This window comes from Daphnia magna, linkage group LG1, assembly GCF_020631705.1.
Source record: "Daphnia magna isolate NIES linkage group LG1, ASM2063170v1.1, whole genome shotgun sequence".
NCBI lineage: Eukaryota > Metazoa > Arthropoda > Branchiopoda > Diplostraca > Daphniidae > Daphnia > Daphnia magna.
Window position 1 is genome coordinate 17,884,375 of NC_059182.1, and position 23,719 is coordinate 17,908,093.

A 23,719-nucleotide genomic window follows, 5' to 3' on the forward strand; every position below is an offset into this window, starting at 1 on the left:
TGTTGCTATGGCCTCATGCCCTGATGATACTACGGAAATAAGTAGACTGGAATTGCTGCAAAATTTGACTGATCGTAGCGCCATCTGCGAGACGGAGCCTCAAGATGATTTTAAACGTAAACAACACTGTGGCTGTGGTGGTTTCGGTATATAATTCCACCGTGTTTAGAATGAAGACGCAGCATTGGGATGATATCTTTTTCACTTTTGATGGTTAAAATTTCAGTTAAATGAACTTACAAAGTATTACATCGTAGTTAAATCCCTGTTAGGGGATTTCTCCCCTGGTAGAAATCTGATTTCTTTTCTGACTGGAATCGCCAAACGTATGGAAAGCAGATTTATTCTACATGATTTCGATTCCTAGTGGTTTTAGACGTTGCTAATTTTGATTTTAATGAGGTGTCTGGTTTCAACGTTCTGTGTCACTGTGATCTGTCCGTGGGATGACACGATTTGAAGTTACCCATCTCTTTTGTCTTAAAAACGCCATCTATCGGGTCGACAATTCCAATATTAGTTTAGTTCTTAGATACTAGGTGGCGTATCTTTCAAGCATGCTCCTCATTTCTCAAACCGCAAACGTGGTATTTGCTTAGACAAATTTCGGATCACGTGCATCACGTTTTTGGATCCCGCCGACGTAGATAGACTTTTCGGGTGGGTCATTTACTAAATTTTCACCCCCACCGCCACCCTCCACACTCATTCCCGTATGGGAAGTTACTCATTCAAATGGCAATACGAATGCCGAAAAACAAGTTGGACTCGCGACGTTGTCTAGTCCAAATTGGGAATATGAAACCAAAAACATTTACGAAAGTGCGTAGTCTTAACTACAAAAACAAAAACAAAAGAAAAGAAAACAAACATGAAAAAGAAAAACATGTAAACATAGGATGTTTTGACGTTGAATTTTATTTCCGAAGGGCAACAACAGGTTGTCTTTTTCCGTCTTGTTGGACTCCGGTTCGTAGCAGATCGGGATCGTGTCCGAAATATGCACGTGCGTGTGTGTGTCTGTGCATGTTGGAACGATGACTATTTCGCCAACAAATATTTCTGCTGCCAAGCATTTTTACGGGTTGGTTAAGAAGACTTTTTTGGAAAGCAAAAGAGAAGATGCCCATGGGATTTCGAGAGCAGAGCCAGAAAATTTTTGAACTCATCCCAAAATCAGACAACAAAAAAGTGGGGGAAAAAGGAAAGATCCTTGAACAATGGGGCGACATGTTCTCCTCCTCAAGATAAAACAAAAGAACAGAGAGAGGGTAAGGCAAACTTATTTCTCGCGCAAGGATCAAACAGGAAAAGATGGATGCCTTTTAATCTTTTTTTTTTCGAGTCGTAGGGGTTTTCTCGTGGATTTGAAAAAAAAACATCCCAATGGGACGTGAAACAGAAAATTCTTTTGCCGTCACTTCGGCGAATATAATTTGAATGTTCTTGTGAAAACCTTATCGTCTATCTGTCATTTATGTATAACGTCTACAGAAGATATTACCCAGCCGTACAAAATCCCAGCCTTTTCTTTTATCTTTTGGTGACTTAAGAAAGAATATGTGGGGAAGGGAACTACTCGACACGACGTCATGGCGTGTATTATTATATTGTCTGCAGACGTCGTAAAAAAAAAGTTCTAAACAAAGGAGATTCGATCGCTTTTTCCATCTTCCTAGAATGACTTGACGTCAAGGGAATCCAAAAGTGCTTTGCTGTTTAGCTAGCACACGCAGATAATTTTTTTTTTTGGGGGGGGGGGAGTAATTTGTATTGTAATAAAAATCCTTTGAGTATTTGGCTGCAAAATTGAAAAAAAAGACTGCAAATATTGATTGGGGTTTTTGGATCGGCCGATAGGTGGCGCGCGGGAGGCGCCACGTGTTCGATGCAATGCATTTTCTTTTTTTTTTGCCGTTATAAACCCTCGAACGAATGGAAGGCGAAGAGGCGTTGGGTATGTTTTATACGCATAAATTTTACCTTTTTCTTTTTTAGGGGAGGACGTGTGTATTGTTTCCTCCTCTTTGTCGTTCCAAAGCACAAGACACGACGCCTTCGGTAAAAATAACACGCACAGGTAAAAACGAAAAAGGTACGCACACAAACACACGGAAATAGGCAAGCGGCCTCTTTCAAGCGAAAACGTAATCCCATTTACGCCAAGCAACACAACACTTCAATTGATTCCAAATCCGATTGTGTAAGTAACAGTGTGAACGCGAAAATGCTAATTCGGTCACAGTTCGATTTTAAAGATTGCCCATTATTTGGAAATGAATTCAAGTCTAGACGAATATACGTAGCTGTGGGCAATTTTTCTTTTTTTTTTTTATTACTAGGAAATTTGCTCTAAATGAATTGCGCGCAATTTAATCGGTAGGTGTAACCCACTCCTCTGTCACCGCGCAAAATGAGTTTTTTCAAAGTCATCCTGATGCATCCCAAAAACAATTAGAAATTCATCGTTAACATACGTCAGTTTTAAGTTGTTTCTTTCACGATAATCCCGTTTGACAAGCCTAGCGTGACGATATATATATTTTTTGTTTACCTGGATTTAAGAAGACGAGCACCGAGAATCCAATTTCACGTTGTACTCCATCACTCGCCCAATTCCTTTCCCGTGACTTTATTTTTTTGCCAACATTTTGTATTTTAAAAAAAATGTGTCAAGAAAAGGTCAACTGCCTTCGTCAAGAAAATGGGATAAAAATGAAAGCATTGACGTATACATGAGCAATCAGACAAACTTCCCAGGTAGTCGGGCAAGGCAATACATTTTAATGTGTACCCCCCACCCCCCAAAAAAAAAGTATAATTTCTTTCTTTTATTGATGAACAGGTTCCAAGATATGTTTGTCATGATAGAAATCCTTCATTTTGTTTTTTTCTTGTCTCGTGAGAGAGACATTGGGAAATTATAAGCCTGAATTAAGAATGTGTGTCGTTGTCCCGTGATCATCCGATTCGGAATTCTCTCTCTGCCTCCATTTTTTCTCCCTTTTTTTGTTATTTTCAGCCAGATAAAAAAAAAAAAATGTGAAGGTCACAGGCATCGCATGTGTTCACCGTGGAACACGCGGATCGAAACAGATTCCCGGCATGTATTTCCATTTCTGTCCGGTATGTGGCGCTAGTGTTTCCTCATCGAGCTGTCGAACCTTGGCCGCCTGTTCGTGTCAGTAGGTGACGAGCTTCCACGCCGTCAACAAGCAACGTGTTCATCTGCTTTCGATTTTCATGTGTGTTTGTGAGAGACCCAAAAATAACAAAAGCCGTTCACACAGATGAGACTTAAACTTATAGTCAACAATTTTTGAATATTCTTTTTCTGTTGGTAGGCCAACGTTATTTTGTTTAATTGATTTTCAGTCGTGTTTGTGATATTAAAATGAGCGCTCTTTGTTGTGCAGTGCCTAGTTTAATGGCCACCGGCGGCGGAGTCAACAACTCTTCTTCGATGCCAGTCGTGTATCATCATTTCAATCGACCATCCGCTATGGCTGTTCCACAACAACAGAATTCATTCATGTCGATGGAATTGAATAACAGCAATCAGTACAGAATGCAACAACAACTTCCTTGTCATCAACCGGTAGACCAGTTTACAACAACAGTTTACGGTAGTAGCAATAGTCAACAACAATTTCTGATGCCTCAACAACAAGCCGTCACATCCAGCCAGCAGTCACGTGCCTCACGGCGGAAGAGGTTGGAGGATGCATTGACTGAGGCTATTCCGGCCGCTTCAAGTTGCAAAGTATCTCAGCGGATTGCTCAACTTCAGCAGAGTCTGTACGCATCGTGTCATCCAGTCGCAGCCGCAAGAAGTGTGCATCCGTCGCGGCCATTGTCGCTGGATCCTTTAAAAGATTATTCACAACCATTGACGGTTGACTGCTCCATCGAATACGATTTACCGCGCGTGAGTCGGCCTCCGCCCGGAGCCAAGCCTTTGCTTTTGATTGCCCGTCGACCTCCTCCTCCCCCGCCTCCGGCAGTACGCCAATCACCGTCAAGACAAAGGCAACAGCAATGGAATCCCACCATCAGAACAGCAACTCATCAAGTTTTGCTGCAGCAACAACAATCAAGTCAACAATTTCAATTCCGACCGGATTGTACCGGATATTTTGTGATGAACATTGCACCCGTCAGCTCGTCGAGCTCGGAAGATAGCGGCCGTGGAACGGATTCCGAACAGCATCCGTCGGCATCTAGTCCCGTGACCAGCAACTCTTATCGAATTGCCACAGCTCATCATCCGCCAACGACCAACAATAATTGGATGAATGCATCAGAACCACAATGGACGTCTCTCCTACGCCAACAACAATTAAAATACAGCCAGCACATGAAACCAACAGCTCTTCCGGCTCCTCAACATCCCCGTCCAGCAGGTCAGTCACGATATTTTTACTTGCCGAGGGAGTAACAATCGCCGGCGTTAGGGGGGGAGAGAGAGAGAATGGATAAAACATGTCATGTGAAAAAAGGTTGCAGCATATCTGTATGCACGTTTGATTTGATTATTATATCCGCGATGTTAGTAGGGAGTGGCTCGTAGAGGGGGGGAGGGTTTTCACTTTAAATGCAAGAAGAGAAGGGGGGGAGTTGGGGAGGATGTTCGTGACGTTGCATACAGGATCGGGCTTCATTATTATTCTCTGCGCCTCGTTACGAGACACGTCACGGCCATGTGACACACACCCCGCCGTTAGGGCGCACCGTGACACGCATCTCTTTTTTTTTTGTAGTGAAAAAGAAGTTTCTCTCCCTTCCATGTCCGTTTATTCAATTATTCCACCCGCTGCCATCGCGTCAGTATTCATCAAAAGAAATGGACTGTGCGACAGACGTCGGTCCCATTTATTTACCATTTTATTAATAACCGTACAGGCCGCGGGAGTAGCAAAAAAGGAAGGGGGGGATCTGACTTTGTCCGGAATTTAAGTTGGAAATTTCGTCACGGAAATGATGAATGTCGACCGGATTTTTAATCTGAAAAGGAGAAATCATTTTAAAAAAGTTTTCATTTTAATGGACGTCTTTTATGTTAACTTTCTTGTTTCTTTTCGTCTGCCCAAATTTGGTGATTCTCCTAAAATTGGCTTTTTTTGGTGTTTCCAAATTCGAAAATGTCATCAAGAATTTTAAAGGAAACGGGTTTCCGATTGCTACAATCGAAATATACGTTTAAAATGGAAATTCATTAACACAGTCCATATTCCACCAAACTGGCATTTCCTGTTTAGAACTCTCCCCTCCTCTGCTGTTAAGGGTCATTTTTATCTAGTTGTTCCCATCTTTCGTTTGCTCTTTACTTTTTTAAGGATTGGCCTCTTCTTATCGTCCATCTTGAAAAAAGATAAAGCTCTTTTCCCATTTTGTTGTTGAAAATTGAATACGAGGGCCATTTCTATTGGAGATTTCCTTCATACTTTTTTTTTTGTTGGGGTTGTAGGATCGATTTCCTGCGTGTGGCCATCTAAGAATCCCCCCTTGACATTCGATACAAGAAGAGGGGGGATAGTTGGTGGGCTACTGTGAAACACAAGGTGATTAACATCTATTCCGTTTGACTGATTTTTTCAACTTGCAAGGACCTAGATTGAATGTTTTAAACAGGAACTCGGGCTGATTGAGTTTCAAGAAAATTAAAAAAACACGACATGTTGTATTCCAGTTGACTAATGTAGCGGGACAGGAAGTTTGAGAGAAAATTAGGGTAGCGGTAATTTTTTTTTTTTGCGAGTGAAAAAACAAAAAACAATTGGGAAAATGTTTCGAGTGAAGAACCAATTTGGCGTCGAGACGTCGAGGGGGGCGTCGTTAATGATGAGATCGTGCAGACGAAAATTCGCTTTCTCATTACCTTGGACGGTTTTCACGGCGTGAGGAAGTTTGGAAAAACAAGTACTGACCTTGATTTCACGCGCCATCAGGTTCCCTTTTTTTTCGGGAAAGTCGTGCTATTCTTCAAAATCACCGGGAGCGTTTTTTTTTTATTTCTCCGAGGAAGAATTAAAGTTGATTGCGGTATAATTCCACCGGGGGTTTGGGTTCTTCCCAAAACAAAAAAAAGTAGGAAATGTACGAGGGTGGTTAACAACCACACACAAAAATAAAAGAATTTCTTGTTTTGGGGATAAAAAAAAAAAACTCCAGCGGCTTAACCATTTCCTGTTGAAACGAGCGGTTGGTAATCATCATCTTGACCGCTTTTTTTTTCTTTCTATGTTGATTACGTATTTAATAAGATGTACGCTAGTTACCGCATTTCCGACCGTCACAGACATTTCACAACTGGTAGCGACTCGTTTTCACTTGGAAACGGGACGTGATTCTTTAAAAGAAAATAATAGAGAGAGGGGGTGGTGTAATTTGGCCGACAATGTTAGACGTGAAATTTGATTTTTGATGTATCTTTCTTTTTTCATGGGATTGTAGAAGCTGCACGAGCGCGAGTTTCTATGACAACAACGGACCAGTCAGGATGTCATTGTTGCCCGTCTCGATCGAATCCATTTCCAGCTCAACGATGGGCTCCGTACAACACAACAGCCATGATGGCCGCCAGACACGGTTGCCCAGCTCCTGTTATCCTCCAACAACAAAATGTCGAAACGACAAGCTGGGCAAGATGGAACGATTCATCCGTGGTGGATCTCCAGTCCAATCCCCACTACACCAACCATCCGTCGTCTTCTTCAATGATGGCCGCCTTTCATATTTAAATGATCTCGAATTCAAATATCAGTTTTCTTTAACTCTATATATATTATACATAGTTACACACACACACACATTTGTCAAACGGGTTTTTTTTCTTTTCTCATTCTCTTTTTTTGTGTGTGTGTTGTTTGTTTTTTTCTTGTTTTGAATTAAGATCGGGGACTGTGTTTCTTTTGTTTTTCTCTCTCTGTGTGTGTGTGTGTCTCGTGTGTGTGGAGAAAGGTGCTGTGATACGTCGTTGGCCTTGTTTAAAAATCCCCTCCTCTTTTGTCTCATGTAAAAACATTTCAATCCTGAAAAAAACAAATTTTTTTCGTTTCACATGCAAGAAAATTAAGAAAAATGGTTCTAAAAAAAATAGCGTGTTTTTTTTTTTTTCGGCCTGAGGGGGGATCGATTGTAATACAAAACCTTTAATGGGCAAAATAGTCGATTTATTCTTTTTGTTTTAAACCGGCACAAACACATTTTTGGATAGCTCAATTTTTTTATATTCGACAGATGGAAGTGATGATGATTGACGTCTGCACGTTTGTGTTCTTACCGTCGTGACATCAAGTCTGGCGCCTTAAACATTTTTCGAAACATGATAAGACAAGAATGTCTTTTTGACGGATTTTAATCAGTTGCCAAAAATGAGAGAGAGATCATTAGCGTGAATAAAAAAAAAAAAAGTCGGAACCGCACACAACTGACCTTGTAACAGACATAAATCATAAAAACAAAAACGCATTGGACTGTGGCGCAAAAATGGGGTTCCGACCAAAGACATTTTTCTCACGCCTCTTATGCGAGAAGGAGAAACAAAAGTTTCATGCCAGGCTGCGCATTTCCCTCTTCAATTAACACGGCAGCGGGAAGGGTGACTTTTCGAAAAAGAAACAATTGAATGGCTTCTTTCCTGCTATGAAAAATCATAAAAGATGTTAAACAATGTAGACGACATTCTGTAGGGTCCGTTTTTGTTAAATAAAAATGTCGTGAAATCATGATTTAATGGGAGTGGTTGCATACAAAATGCTTTTGTTTAGAATAGGCGTGTTCTTAACATCGAAATAAGGATTCTTGTATTTTCATCGGCGTCGTGAACCCCCAAGAAAAAAAAAAATGAATGGCCGCAGTGGGCCATTCGGGCCGCCTATACGTCGTCACTGTGTATAATAAGCAAAAGCTTTTTGTGGAAATCCTCCGATGCCAGACTCCATTTTTTTGTTTTTGTTTTTTTTTTATGGAGAAATGACATCCATCACAAGCCGGCATTTTAATTCGCGTTTCCTTTATTTTTTGTTTTTTTAGAAAGACGGAAATAACCTGGCCCACAAAAACCAGGTACACACGAAACTTTGGGGCTTTTCTCGGAATCTTTCCTCCATCGCATTTTGAACAAAAATTACCTTTAGGCCGGTTTTTCTTGAAAATGCCGCGCGCGCGCCCTTCGACTTGATTGGTTTCCGAAATTGCAATTCACTCGAAAATTACCTCTTTTTTTTTTCTCTGTTGAAAATTGGTCCTTAAAAAACCCCCCAAAAAAGAAGAGAACAGGTAAAAAAAAAAAAATGAAAGGGACGGGGTTTCGTCATTTACCTATTGTAAAAGTTAAATATATACGTGTATATATAGGCAGGCGGGGAGGTACCCATCATCAATTTAAAAAAAAAAATTCGCTTGTTTTTAAAAGAAATGTTTATTATTTTCAAGAAAAAAAAAAGGTTTACTTAAATTACCGTGTCTGCGTTATATGCCTCCAGGGGGAATATATCACGCGACTAACACGACCGAGCGTAACGACCAACGTTATAGAACCGAGTCGGATTGACAACGAAAAAACTTTTTTTTTTTTTCTTACAAACGATCCGCGTCGAATGCGCGACGTGTTTTTTTTTTTAAATAAAAATAAAGGAATTCCGGAGACAATAAACGCGTTTATTCCATTCGGCATCTCTTCCCTATCACGATTTTTCTTTTTCATAATCGAAATGGGGTAAGGCTTAACAAAATGTTGTAATTCTTTTTAAATTAAAAAAATATATACTATACGGTAGAACAATTCACTGTTTTTTTGTTTTTTATTATTTGTACTGAACCCTTAAAAAATAAAAGAACGACGTCATTTTATCCAGAGAGCCGATATGGAATTTTTGATTGAAACCTGCTGTGTTTTTATCCTCCCATTTCTTTTTGTCTGTGTGTCTCGAATTTTTTTTTATATCCCTCAATATAAATCTCTTTCCCCCCCCCAAACAAAAATCTGATTACCAGCTGCTTCGAAAGAGAGGGGGTTCGTTATTTTCTTATTATACATCGGCCGCAATTATAAGAACCTTTTTCAAATTCTATATAGCGGACGTTCTAATTTAAAGAAAAAAAGAATTGACATGAAAAACAAAACATTTTCCAGAATGAATAATGGAATTATTTGGGTTGATGAGGGTCTTGCATCACCAACTCTTTTTTTCCTTTTTTTTATCCCTTCCCCTAATACCCAAAAAAAAAGGAACGTATCGACGTGTGTCACTGACAAACCTTATACGTCCCTGTGCGATTGTCATCTCCATATAATCACGAACCTGTTCCCTCCTCCTTTCAAGCCTTATTTATTATTGGTGTGTGTGTCCATTTAAAAGTATTCGTTTTGGGCCAGCACAATGCGTGCTGAGCATTCCTGATTGCACGCAAAACTTTTTCTTACCTGTGTGTTTACTCTCTGGAATATGGCCTGAGGGACAGTAAACAACAATGTCCGGTACAAACCATTTTTTTTTTTTTTAGGATGAACCAAATTAGTCGTTCATTTTTTTTTTAAATGATTTTTTGAAAGAAAACTTAAATGATGTAAGATTTTTTGTTTTGTTTGTCCTAAGGCAACCTGGACAAGATAACAAGGACGCGAAGACACGTCGGCGCCAATTAACTGACGGGCAAAATGGTTGGGCCAACTGCCAACAAAGCCGAACGCATTAACTCAACAACTACCTTCTTTTTTAGACTTCATTATACAACTCTAGCATTTGCTACTGCACTAAAGCTTTTTCGTCTCATGGAAATGGAAAGTTGTCCTTTTCTTCAAATAAACCCGGATTTATTTTCGGAAAAAGAGACACATTTTTCTTGAAGTTTGGCAACAGGACAAAAAAGATTTCAAAAGGGCAGGAAAAGGATTTTTTTGAAATTTGGAATCGGTTCAATTATTCAAATAAATAATTGCAAATTGGATTCTTTTGTGTTCGTTTTAAGGGTGCGGTTGGGTGTGTCACACGTCTGTGTAAACAAGTAACGGGGAAAGAAAAGAAAAAAAAACATTTCACGACTGACTTTTCCGAAGCTGTCGGCCTTCCTTTTGGCAAAAATGGCGCCGTTTGAATTTTTTTTTTTTTTTAATGCTCTTCCACTTATATATATTTTTTTCCCCTTCAAAAAAAAAAACGAACAGTTTACCACGTCATTAAACCGTCGACACACACGCACTTTAAATGCACGGGAACCCATTAGTTGTTTCCCCTCGTTTCCCCTTTCAGAAAATCGTTTTTAAGCGTCCAGTCCAAAAGAATGTGTTTTTTTTTTTTTCAATTAAAGTTGTGTGTGAATATCACCCTGATCGTCATTCTGTTATGCACACATCAGTCAATAACAACACACACATAAAACATATCAATACAAGTATTGAAATCAAGATTTAATAGAAACACGATCTCACGTAACCGGTTCATATATAAATTTATGTCAATGTCTCTTTTGTTTTTTTTCCGGGGAAATTCAGCAGTAGCTGATAAAAAAAAGAGAATAGTTTAAAATAAATTTCTTGATCGTGTTTAATTCATTCGGGAAATGTCGTCTAGACGTTTTAACAATCCGAATCACATATGGATATAATGAGGACTACCTTTTTCTTCATTCTCGCCAAATGTATGGAATAATTTAGACACACACAAATGCCCAAATCTATTCAGAAATTCTTCTTGCAGCACATGCCTATTTATTCGAAATTGAGCCCCCTGTTGCACGATCGACTTTAAAGGCCTTTTGTGTGTGGAATTTTCATGAATAATCATTGGAAAGGTAGAGGAGGGGGGCTCTGTTCCGCAGGGCTATAGAAACTTGTTATTCATCGTCGGTGTTTTTTTTTTTATTTTCAAAATGAGAAGTTTTTTTTTTGTTTTGTTGAAAACTTTTCGTCGATGGCACATGCAAGAAATAGATGGTCATTAAATGGGAGTCGCCCAAGTTGTTGTTTTTCACATGCTCTGCTAAAATTATAATCAAAATCATATCCAACGGCGTACTTGCGCAGCCTATAAACAACATTGTGGTTCAATAAAAACAACTTTTTTTCAGGTAAAAAAAAATAAAAATTTTTACCACCTCTGGCGACAAGATTTAGAGCGATTCGAAACAAATAACCCTCTGTATAATTAGGAGTGCAACAATAACAACATTAAACTTAAATTTTCAAACAAATTTCATATTTCCAGATGCACAAATGCTCTAGATTTTCATAGATGTTAAGGAAAGCCACATGTTTTGCATATCTCATTTTTTCTCTAGGTGAACCAGTATACGTAAAAATAATAAAAAACAGGCAAGGACATGACAGATGTGAAAAACGTGGGGGGATAAATACCTAACAAAATAAATGTATTCACGAGCCATGTGAATGACACACACGATATCCACGTCAGTTTTTTTTTTTTCCCTGTCGAAATCGACCGTGAGTCATTGCCTGCGGCTTCTGCGGGATATTCTTTTGCGGGCTATGTTTAAAGATATGCCTTTTGAACATGTTTATCAACAATTCTCTCTCTCGAATTTCTCTCCGCCGTGTATAAATAACGTGAAAACAAAAGAAACGTTCGATCGAAAAAAGAGGTTTTGAGTGACGCGCCCCATTGTTGCACGTTCGGTTATGTTTCTATACGAAAATCTTTTGTTATTTCCCTCACCTGATGAGGATCCCTATTCAATTCGATCGTTAAACCCAATGAAAGGGGAGGTGCCTATTGTTTTTCATTTTTAAAAAAATGTATTAACTCTTGGATGGGGTTAGCTATTGTTTCACGTTTAGCACGGACCATTTTTCGTATACATACCAATTGTTTATGACCCACACACCAAAGTGTCCTACTCATATTGGCTGTGTTTGCGCAGGTGAACGGCCAGCTGTGTGTAATCACGAAAATGCCCGCATGTACAGGTAGAACATGTACTAGATTCACTTTCGTCACAATTCAACCTATAACGCAAGCATTCAACTAATAATCTATTTGAGTTTCGGTTTTCAAGGAGAACTTTGTTTACTCTCTCTGGCAGAGCACAAAACGGTTCGATATGTGTGCCCGAAAGCGATACACGAGATGCATAATACAGTTGAAGGGGAGGTGGCACAAAGTTCGCGGAAGCAACAACATGTGTGCTGTCCAAAATGGGTCCTATATCTAACATTTAATAAGCAGATTCACCGTCTGCCGAAAAGTTCTGCCAACTCGCTTATACTACTACACAACATCATAAAAGAATAATAAGAGTTGCACACACCAGGGCGGCGCTGATCTTTTATTATCCAGTCTCCTTTTATTTAATTTTTTTTTTACTGATACAGTTGAATGTGCTACCCTGTTTCATATTATATATGGAGAGACGGTAACCATAGCAACGCAGCTAGGAAACATGGAAACTTGTTTTCTTATTTTTATTTATTTTTTACTTGATGATGACGATTGACTGACTTTTCCATATTCCCTTACAACGCAGACTGTGGTGCACTTTGCCCGGTGGTATCAAGTGATCCCTACTCCCCCCAGCCAACGTAATCTATATGTATGATGCTTTTCATATATATGTGTGTGTACCGGTGGCTGTCTCTCTCTTTTTGAAATAAATACTGTATGATATAGAGAGAGAGTCTTATAGATTATGTCGTTGCTGGAACGCCCTAATCTCGAAAGTTAATGTTTTCCAACAACTTTGCAATCAATAGATGCTTTTTAAGTGTTTAATAAATTAAGAATTGCTGAGCTGCTGGATTGCAATAGATTCGGAAACCTGGTTTCTTTCAAAGATGTTTTCAAGGATCATTGCAATCAAGTGTCGTTTCACGCGGCCGCGATTCACAGCCGCAAACCAAGGCAATTGAGAAGGCCGCGCTCATTTCTCAAATTATCTTTTTTTTTTTCTGGCCTTTTTCTTTAAAACCAATTTTCCATTGAATAGCCACTCAACCAATCATGAATAATTGTATCAAAAAGAAATTTCATTCGTCATCTGTTTTTTTTTTAAAGAGTAAAGTGCAGCTCGTAGCTTTTACTTATAGAGATGTGCAAGTCTCCTTTTTTTTATGGTGTGGGCGTGGTCAAGGATTTTTATTTTTTATACTTCTCTAGATCTACCATAGGGCTGTTAGATATGTTTTTTTTTTCAAGTCTCCATTTTTATTTCATCTTTTTTTGTTTAACGCGGCACGACTCCAGCGGATCAAACATTTTCGCCGCAAAAAAAAAAAAAATGTTCCAGGAGATGTTGTTTACGACCTTGATTTATACCATACAGGCCTAAGTTGAGGGTGGAAGGAGGAGATCTAAAATGAAAAGTAGAAGGAGGAGGAAACCTTTTTTAACAACAGATTCTATAGATCCATCGACACCGCCTCTGTGAAAAAGAGAATCCTCAGCCCCTGCGTTCCATGTGGTGTTCCAGCATAAAAAAAAAGAAACTATAGTCAGTCCAGGGGACTCTCTCTCTCTCTCTGTATGGGGGAGAGAAGCAAAAAGGAACTGATTGCTTTTTAATTCCGTCAGCAACCAATCGAAAGAACGTACGCACACAAAAGTTTGGACGGAGGGGGAGAGAGAAATGCATCTTATCTGCATCAGCTGGAACGAGCGCGTTGCAGCCACTTGTAATAATATTCTATGAACCCTCGACTATATACACGTCTGGAACTGAATTAATTCTTTTTTCTTTCTTTCTTCTTTACAACACGATAGGAAATATCGCTAAAGGCACACACACACACACAGAAATTCAACTCATCAGCATCCGATTTAGTTGGAGGCTTTTATTCCACCTGGGGTATAGACAATAATCTTGTGATATTCATAAAAAATATAAAAAAAGTCTTGTTATCATCGGGTGATGCTGAGTCACGGGGGCTATCGTGCCACTTCAAATAAAAAATATATTCCGATCACGGGCTGTGTATGCCCCAACAGCTGACAAGGGAAAAGAACGGGGGCTTATTATATAATCCATCTCGACTTAATCGCCCTCATACCAGTATGTTTGTGTAACACATTTTGGAATAGAGGACTTGTTCCAGATGAGAAGAATATCGTGAGTGCAGCTGCGTGTGTATTGAATTATGAAAAAAAAAAATCAATCCTTCGTATCAGTTGATCCAATCTCTCCAGTCCCATTTTGACAGGGATTAAATCATCCTGGACAAAGTTTTCTTCGAGGTAGAGTTTATGATTTGCAATCTCTTTAAGACACGTGTAAACATTCAAACTTTTTGGACACACGTCAGCTCGACATGAAATGAATGAAACTTTGCGTCCTGTTATAATCCGGATTTTCTTTCTTCCGCTTTATTCAAATATGTTTTTTTTTTTTTTTAAATCCCTCGTCTATTCACGGCCAATGAGGGTGAGAAATTATGACGTGGAAATAAAAATGGAAATTTCCAAAATGAAAGAATATATTCATGTTCAGTTGCGTGCGCGCAAAAAGGAAACGCGTCTAGCGATTTATACACCCGACGATGGCGTCATGCGGGGGAGGTCACCGAGGGCGCGGAACGAATAAATGTACGACCGTTTGTTATTATTAACTAAAAGAAAAAAAAAAATAGGGAGAAACCACACACACATTTTTTTTCTCTTCTTCCTTGGCGTGAATTTCTTGTGTGTGTACCCTTGACCGACCGCAACGGCCAGGACTCCGTGAACAACAAAGAAATTACAGCCAGTTGTGTGTGTGTGCATATACCCCCCAATGATTTTAAATCATCTTTCTTTTGTCTCGTCGGGACCAACTGGGAGCAGCAAAAACGGAGAGAGTTCTTTCCTGTGCGGGAGGTTTTTTTTTTTTTTAAGTGAACCTCTCCCGCGGCGTCAATTATTTCCATTTTTTTTTCTTTTTCTGTTTCGTACATGTCGTTTTCGGTTATAACCGCGTTCCGCTGTGTTGGCGACGATCAAATGGGATCGCACAATTTTTTTTTTGGTGTAAAAACCGGCATCAAGAGAAAGCGAATTGACCTTATTTCAATGATTCATTATTTGCCAATCAACAAACGCCGTTTCTCGCCATTCACGCTGCTCAATTTTTTGCTTTTTATTGTCACTTGTAAAAGAGAAAAATGTCGTACATTGCTCTGCCGACTCGAGAAATTGCAGTGCCATTAACGTCCTATAGAAAATCCTTCCGAATAATATTTTAGGCTTTTTTTAATATGGTGTCATTAATCACAGACGATTACGCCAATCCCTTGACGACCTCTACGATAGTGGGGAGATTATCGCCATTTGAATAGGATGTCCCAATCCGGCGGTTAAAGACATTTTACTTTTCTAACGGTGATTAAAGAAAAAATTCCGGATAAATCCTCATGAATCATCATCTTCTCTCTAGCATAAGTTTTTTTAAAAAATTCTATATATTGTACATATGCATATATGTCGTATTGTTAATCCTGAATTTTCCCTCCCCCCCACCCTTTTTCTTTCTTCATATGTATATTAACTTTTTTTTTCTTATTTTCAAAAATAAAAAAATAAATAAAAAGGGAACCTTTTCTTCCTCCAACGCACTAACCCCCCCTGGAGGGGATAGCCATTAAGTTGGCAACCCAACAGGAAACTTGGGTTTTTCTCCCCCCGTCTGTCTGAAAACTCAGAAAAGAACCCACCCCACTCATCTTCTCTCAATCTTTTCTAGTATTTCATAGAAACGGGCCAGTAGTATAGAACGAACTGTTATTATCCGTCCCTTATTCCTCCCGAAACACAATGGGGTGTGTGTAATGTGTTTTTATTTTTATTTTTTTGGGGTTCGAAAAAGTCTGGCTCCGCTTGGAGCGCTGCCGCCCGCAGGTACGCACACACAAAAGGGACTGCGGGAGTTGTAGAACTATTTCGTTCTACTACTTCTATTCTCCCGAGTGTTTTTATTTTAATAGTCAGATGGCGTGTTTCACACACTACGATGATACAACACACACACACACACACATGTTTTTTTTTCCAGCCCCCACCTCTCCATTGTTTTCATTTTAAAAAGGAAAACAGCAGCAGCGAACTTGACAACGACTGCATCTCCGGTTTATTCTTTTTTTTTTCTTCTTCCCCAACAATAATTTAAGACATTTATATATTTTTTTTTTTGTTTGAAAAGAAAACAAAAAATGTTTGTTGTTTAAGGTGGAAGGGCTTTTTATGGCTTCTAATTAAACGTGATGATGATGAGATCGAGCTACTACTATGTATAGACAACGTATCATTGCCGGAATGTCGGGAGTTTTTGTGTGAAATAATCTTTTAACTGTACGTCCCCCCCCCTTCAATGTTTAACGTACGTGTGTGTATACGACTAGAAAGCATTCCGAGAATCGTTTTCTGTCATTGGGAATTTATTATTATTATTGAGAATCGATGGCCATGATGAAATAGACGACAGCAGACGACGGCTTAGAGAAGACGGAAGATATATATAAAAAAAAAAGGCCAGACAAACCTGAGGGCCAGGTGCAATCAATGGTCCGGATTGTGCCAGACAAAATCTAAAAAGGAAGGGGGATGAATAAAACATTGAAAAAAGGATATTTTCTGGGGGGGAGGGTTGTTAAAGAGAAAAAAGATGAAAGGATACGGAGAAAATGTCTAGTACTCAAAAAAAAAAAAAAAAAGATGACGCAGGTAGATTTCTCGTTACTGACGTGTCAAAAGGATGTAGGAAAAAAAAAAAGATGGTCCATGACGTTGCCGGTTGCAACATTTTCTTTTTTCACAATAAACATCCCGAAAGTTTAACATCGAAAAAAAAAGAGAGATGATAATATCCTGTATTGCATGCTTCGCCACCTTTTTTCCACGTAATGTTCGAAAACAATTTCCAATCCTGGATGATTTTCCGGTTTTATGTTGCAACTTGTTCGCGACCAACGTCACATGTGTCCAGTCTTTTTCTTGGTTGCCCTGGCATACCCCTTTCTTGTTCCACGTGCAGCTCTTTTTTTTTAAAGAAGCTCGTTGTAGCAATCAAACTCTCGATTCATCTCTTCTTCCTGCTGGCTGTTGTTTGTGTCTTTGGGACGAGAAAAATAAAAAAATCTACCGCCATGCTGAGATGAAGAAAAAGGAAGGGAGAATCCCCCCTCCGGCACAGCGCCATTTCGGAGCCGTCATCCATCAAAAATCATAAATGACTCGTGTATATATGTAGCCCACGAGGCTGAAAAAAAAAAAATCAAATCGAGTTGTTTTTTTCATTCGCAATCAAGCGGCGGAGAAGAAGCCAAACGAACGTTAGCCACAACTTTTTGTGTGTGTCTGTGTGTGTTGTTTTGTTTACGTGATGTTGAATAGGGATCTTGATGACGCGAGTTGATTCAATGGGGAGAAAAAAAAAAAACTTACGGGCTGCACCCAGGCGGCGGCCATCTTGGCTTGGCGATACTAGCGCCACCGCTATCGCACACCCCATCATTGTGTCGCCCATTTTGCCGACTTCAGTTGCCCACTGACGTTGTGAGAGAGAAGGTCGTTTCAACGCTTCTCAAGACCAAGAAAAACTCAAACATTTCCCGAGAAGAAAGGAAACATTTTCGACTTTTTATTTCTTTAATCCCCTTCGTTTGATTCGTGTGTTAAAAGAAATTTAGTCTGTGGATTAATTTCAACATAACATCTAGTGATACTGTGTTCATCTTTTTCGTGTTTCAAGTGTGGCCAACGCAGAAAATTCGTGTCTCTCTTTTTTCTTTCCATTGTGTTTTGTGGTTCCCAGAATCTTTTTTTTTTTCTTTCTTCCCTTGTCCTCCACACACCCTCGACTCTCCATCCCCCGCCATAGGCCCCCATTTTTCGTGCTGTCTGGCAGCCATTTGTAAAAGAGAGAGAGAGAGAGAGAGAAAAAAAAGGGCCCCAACGAGAAACGGAGAGAAAAGAAGCTCCCTAGGCCATTGGGGAGGACTGGCATTTTAGCCTCGACATACACAATACAACAATGTCGGCTTTGTGTGCGTTTCCTCCATTAATTCCGGCCGGCGGAGGAGGAGGAGGTGTTTACTCAGCCGGTTATATGGCTGACGTCAGCAGCAGTTCGAATCGTAGCAGCTCATTCTCTGCTTATTCGAACGCTATGGCGACATCACAACCGTCTCGAATCTCTTCGGCATCTATTCCGGCTTACGGAAGCACTTTTGCTGCCTTTCACCAACAACCAACAACGGCCGTTGGTGCTGGCAAATCGACCGCCATGAAAATGACTCAACCCGAATCGGCTTGGTCGTCACGAACGACGTCATCAACGGATGTGCCTCCGGCTGCCAAACGTCGATGCACGGATAAAATGCGTTCGACAGCAGTCTGGTCTGATCAACACGCTCAAATTTGGCCGTCATCAAACTCCATTCCGGCTAGTGTTTGCCCGTCTGGTTGTACCATGTGTCACTTGCAGAGACAACAGCAGCAACAACAATATCCGTCGTTGAATGGATTCCAACAGGCCTACGATTGCAGACGGCCATTGCAGGAGAAACATCAGAATCGCGAAGAATCTTTAGCGGCCACCAATATGGCGGCCGTTGGCAATTTGAAATCTGCAATGAAATCAGCTGATCAATCTGCCGCGACCACCGTGCGGATGCCGAATGTCAATCGCAGCCTATCGGTCGATCCGAAAAAGGATTATTCCGCTCCTTTGCACGTGGATTGCAGCGTCGAATACGATTTGCCACGGATTGTACGTCCACCACCCGGTGCCCAGCCGCTCCTGATCCTCGCCCCGCCTCGTCCTTCTGCTGTGCCATTGGCCACGCCCACTGGCTATCAGACGTGGACGACGACGGCCAACTCGCTGTCCCATCCGCCCCAGTGGAATCAGCAGGGGGTAGGCACTCGCATCAAAAGTGACAAGCCATCCGCCGCATCCGTCAAGTCTCATCCGGCAGCCATGCAACAACAGAAACTCAACTCTACGAGTAAGTCGTCACTTTTTTTTTTTTGTTCTTTCTCTTTCGATCTTATTTCATCCTCATCCGTTGGCGTACAGAGACGGTTGTGTGGGTGGAATTGCGTCGGGTATCAGGTGATGGGGCTCAATCTCATTTCCTCCCCCTTTTTACTTTTTCTTTTTTAGCTCGTATCGATTAACGCAAGGGCCTCGGAATCCATCCGCTCTTTCTCCTGACAGGTCATTTAATACCCTTCCCTCTTTTTCCCCTTTATAGTATAACTCTTCTTAATGACGTCCCCCCCCCCCCTTTTTTTATCCGGACGCCATCTTTATCTATTTGAGAGAGGGATTTTTTCCTCTTGGATATTATTGATATTCTATCAAGCGGATTAATAGCCTGCGGGTATGGAAGGGAGGAAAAGGTAATAATATCCAGGTAATCATTAAACATGGCGTAGTAGTCTGAGAATGGGGAGGGGAATACATGGAATCTACTTTATTTTTTTTTACAACCCACATCATCCGTTTTTTTTCCTTTTCAAGTGAACATTGAGCAAAAAGTATAATTTGTTCTCTCTCTCTCTCTCTCCACACCGCCCAGACTTTCGAAATGGGTCTTCCTGTCGAAACGACTTTTGCCAGCCATGCGAGTAATATTCCAGCAGCCGGAACATTTTTTTTTTTTTCATGTCGTAAAAAAAAAAATGTCGTTATTTGTTTGGTTGGTTTTTTTTTATTGCGACCGATTCCGACGCCTCTTTTTTTTTTATGTACCGAGGATTAATTTTTCTTTCGTAGAAATTGCGATTCTATTCCGGTCACAAAAGTTGCAAAACTATTTATGACTTGCATTGCGTTATTATCTTTTATTTTCATGTTCGAATTCCATTTCTTAGGGGGGGGGACAAAAAAAAAAAGAATATGATATTTGTGCTTGGATTCCGGTCATGCGGATGGCATTCCAGAATTTTCTCATTTCCCTTTCTTTGTCCGAGACATCCTCACAATTTTATTTTTTAGATATTCGAATGAATATCGCTGAAGCGGAAGAATCCTTAAGATTCTCTAGATTTCTATTCGAGCCAATTTTTGTATCCCCCCCCCTCTCAATTCTTTTCAAAATGAAAATAATTCCAGGAAATTAATTGGTTCTCGTCTTGATTGTTTGAATCCGTTTCCTATTTAGCAGCTTCCATTCAGCGCTCTGAAATTTCTCTTCCGGTTGAATTCGTCTCTCTTTTCCACACAAAATAAAACACGTTATTATTCAATTTTTATTTTTTTTAATTGCCTCACTTCACAATGTCTCATCAAAAGGCTTCGCACACACAAAAAAAAAAGACAATTGCAGTTTGGGAAACGATTGGCCCTGAAAGTAGACACATCCATTGTTTCAACAACAAAAAAATGCGCACGACTATCACGTTGGAGTTGCCATCCATTGGCCAAAAGGAACGGTCTTTGTCGTCTATTATTACATTGACATCGTGTCGTCATAATGGACATTCCCCCCCCCCCCTTTTTTTTTTAAAGGGACAGGGATAAATCCGGCCGGATTCTCTGGCTGGTCCTTTCTCTATTATAAAAATAAAAAACATTTGAATGGCTTTGGCTCTTTTTCCTATAGAAAATGGAAGAGGGGGGACTCTTTCAGGAATAGCTTTTGTAGAGTCTTCCATCCGTCTTGGATGGATGAAAAGATAGCCTCTCTACCCCCTCCATCCGCTCCAGTGACGTCAACCAATGGCCGACATTTGACGATCCGCCCCCCCCTCTGTCACAATCTCTTTTTCCTTGTTCTCTTTTCCTTGTGAATGCGTCGAGACGGAGAGACTTGACAGGATGGAATAGAATAGATAAATAGAATATGTCGTACATTTTGGTTGGTTGATTCTTCTTTTTTTTTTTTATAGTTTGAAAAAGAATTTTTTTTTTTTCGTTTTGTGCTGACGGTCCGTTTCTCTCTCTCTCTCTCTCTGTGCGTGTGTGCGTAGTTTCAGGTGCCATCCGGAATAATTCTACGGGCGGCGGAGGAGCTCCGTGCGGATGCCCATCTTGTTGTTTAGCGGCTCGACCCAGCCTTCCTCCTCCCAATGTTTATGCGGGGCCAACGGGCGTGGGTGGCGGTGCGGGTTGGATGAACCAACATTGGAGTCCTCCTGCTGGCGCTACCGCCTCTTCCGCCGGATTCAATTACGCTCCACCACAACAACAACAACAGCAGCAGCAGCAACAACAACAACCCACTTACCAACAGATGGCCGCATTTCACAATATCGATCAGCAACCGCAACAGCCGCAAACGGTGATCAATAGGCGCCGGAAGCGTTCACCAGAAGTGATTCCATCGTCTGGTGGTGGTGGTGGTGGTATGTCTACCACGTCCGATAAGATGCAGCGACTCTATTCGACGGCTCAATGGATGCCGAATCCATCGTCGATTCAGGCCGCGGCCGAGGCGGCTTTTGTGGCCGCTGCTGCAGCTGCTGCCGCCGCCGCAAGTCACCGTTACGTCACGTCCTCACCAGCCTGGATGCATGCATCCGCTCAGCCTCTCAAGTTTCACTGCTGAAAAAAAAGGAAATTGTTTGATGGAATCGCCATTCCTTTTCTTTTTTTTTTTTACCCGACCATATTTTTTTTTTTTGTTAGGCGGCCGCCATGTTTTTCTTTTTGTCAGCGACGGTTTTTCCTCAGAAAACAAACAAAAAAAAAACTTTTTTTTTTTTTCAAAATCAAAGGCTGATTACTGTGTTAGTTGGTTTCTCTTCCAATGTGATGCTTATTCCGTTTTTTTCTTCTTTTTTTTTTTGAAAATTGCAATTCAAACTTTTAATTCCTTAAAACACGCCCCGTTTTACCCACACTTTTGCTCGGATTCCCGCATCAGTCGTTTTTTATTTTAAATTATGTGTGTGTATGTGTGTGTGTGTGTTATCCTTGTCGTCCATCAGCAATCCAGCGTCATCGAATCATCCTACCCTCATTTTTCCTCCCCCGTCTCGAAGGTGTTTTTTAAAAAACCCATATTTTTCCTTTTTTTCAAAACTGGATTGTTTGTGTTATCGTCCAATATTTTGTGAGGGTAGGAATCAAGAAGGGGAAGGAAAAAATCGATTTAAATTGGGACATTTTTTTTGGCGCTGCATTTTTTCATTCATTTGAAGTAATGGGAGAGAACGACACAATTCTTTTCCGTTTCCCTGTTTATGTGTGTGTGTGTGTGTGTGTAACGAAACAACCGAAAATCCCTTTCCGGCTTGTACGATTGTTATAGGCTCATTTGTCAACGCAAAATGGCGGCCTACACACGACAAACGTCTAAAAAGAAAGGAAAAAAAAACTTTATATCTCTGACGTGCCTCTTCTATACATAAACATACTACAATTTTACCACATAGGTCTATATATATATATACAATAAATATATATATCTATTTTCGAATGTTCCAAAGGGAAACCCATTTTTAGTCGAGTTGTAAAAAACTGGAAAAAGAGCGAAAAAAGAAAAAAAAACTCGTCGTTGTTTATCATTTCCTTGTCGTCATTCTACTTTCCTCACCACTTGTTTTTTTTTTCCCCTGTCTTCACGCATATTTATGAGTATAATGTTGGATAGGGAAATGGCCAATGGGATTCAGAAATGCTGTCTATCCATTTTCAGTGTTTTTATTTAATTTTTTTTCCCCCCATGTGTGTGTGTGTGACTTTTTGTGTGTGTATGACGAAAAAAAAATAATTTTTCGGATCCTTTTGCTAGTCCTTTGAATTTACACGCCATCTTTTCTCACCTGGAATGAGGAGGGATGCACCACCCCATGTTATTTCTTTTTTTCATTTCTGATGTCACACGCGTTTTTCTTTTTCATTTCTTCTTTCCCTTTTATTGTTTGATCCTCAGGGGCCGTGTATTTTTGGATTTTTTTCGGTCGTCTTTTTCTTTTGAAATGCGATTGCAGTTTGTTTTTTTTTTTGGACGAAGACAGTCTTCCTGTTCGATCAGTTGAACCTCCTCCTTGTATGTTTATTTTTTTTTTCTTAATTTAGGAGATGCAAAAAATTGACAACAGAAAGAGAGAAAAAAAAAATGGGTTCATCGAACGTGCGGGCACAGTCACGTGACTAGTCGCATTTTTTCCCCCTCCTTAAATGGAACACACACACACACTTGGAAAGAAAAAAAAAAGTCTTAACACACGGAAAAGGAGGGAATATTTTAGCATTTCTTTAAATAAAACAAATTCCTAAAACTAACAACAAAAAAGTAAGACGATTCTAATTTTCTTTTATATGATTGGTCACGATGGATTTCGGTACATCATTTCGATAGCGCTTATTTTCATTTCCCCCCCTCCCTCTGTCTCGTTGTAAAATCAATCAATTTTGTGCTTGTAACTGTGATATATTAAGAAAGAAAAAAAAATGGTCGAGTTTTTTGCTGGATTTTGCCCCTCCCTCCCTCATCTCTTGTGTGTGTGTGTGTGTATGTGAATTAAACAAAAAAAAAAAACACTATTACATCTTTAATATGGATATCATACACGATTATTTTTCATGTCAAGAACCGCTGTTTTTTGTTCTAAATAATTTCAACGAAAAGTGGGGCGACATTTTTGTTTTGCTCAACAAATGGACGACATAACACCCAAAGAGTGTCTGTGAATATCTAAAAAGATATGCAGTTACTCGTGCACGGTACACTCTTCAACAATGTGTACAAGTGCAGCTCTTGGAAACACTGAAAGAGAATCGCCTTGTTGCCAAAGAACAGCCGAATGGGCGAGGTCTGATAACGCGATGGACAACTGTGTGACGA

The 23,719-nt window shown here is 40.1% G+C and overlaps 2 protein-coding genes across 5 annotated transcripts; both read left to right on the forward strand.

Annotated features, from left to right (window-relative positions):
* The first annotated feature begins 1,954 nt into the window (after positions 1-1,954).
* LOC116926238 (centrosomal and chromosomal factor) lies at positions 1,955-16,121 on the forward strand. Of its 4 annotated transcripts, none has more exons than XM_045177633.1 (3): positions 1,955-4,403; positions 5,468-5,561; positions 6,454-6,590. In XM_045177633.1, the coding sequence occupies exons 1-2, from the start codon at positions 3,395-3,397 to the stop codon at positions 5,551-5,553; spliced, it is 1,095 nt and encodes a 364-aa protein (XP_045033568.1). In that variant the 5' UTR covers positions 1,955-3,394; the 3' UTR covers positions 5,554-5,561; positions 6,454-6,590. The 4 variants fall into 4 exon arrangements, with proteins under 4 accessions (XP_045033568.1, XP_045033572.1, XP_032788962.2 ...); XM_045177630.1 differs by lacking the exon at positions 5,468-5,561 and having other exon boundaries at positions 2,838-3,340; positions 3,417-4,403; positions 6,454-7,169; XM_045177637.1 differs by lacking the exons at positions 5,468-5,561; positions 6,454-6,590 and adding an exon at positions 9,600-16,121 and having other exon boundaries at positions 1,957-4,403.
* A 1,264-nt stretch (positions 16,122-17,385) lies between these two features.
* On the forward strand, positions 17,386-23,464 carry LOC116930854 (centrosomal and chromosomal factor). Its single transcript, XM_045177618.1, has 2 exons — positions 17,386-18,928; positions 20,898-23,464. The coding sequence occupies exons 1-2, from the start codon at positions 17,953-17,955 to the stop codon at positions 21,473-21,475; spliced, it is 1,554 nt and encodes a 517-aa protein (XP_045033553.1). The 5' UTR covers positions 17,386-17,952; the 3' UTR covers positions 21,476-23,464.
* The last annotated feature ends 255 nt before the right edge of the window (positions 23,465-23,719 follow it).

Excerpts from the sequence above, each read along its gene's own strand:
- LOC116926238 (XM_032933071.2), top strand. The coding sequence starts at position 3,395 with ATGAGCGCTCTTTGTTGTGCAGTGCCTAGTTTAATGGCCACCGGCGGC. Across the intron at positions 4,404-6,453 it reads TCAACATCCCCGTCCAGCAG|AAGCTGCACGAGCGCGAGTT; the intron begins GTCAGTCACGAT and ends ATGGGATTGTAG.
- LOC116930854 (XM_045177618.1), top strand. The coding sequence starts at position 17,953 with ATGTCGGCTTTGTGTGCGTTTCCTCCATTAATTCCGGCCGGCGGAGGA. Across the intron at positions 18,929-20,897 it reads ACAGAAACTCAACTCTACGA|TTTCAGGTGCCATCCGGAAT; the intron begins GTAAGTCGTCAC and ends GTGTGTGCGTAG.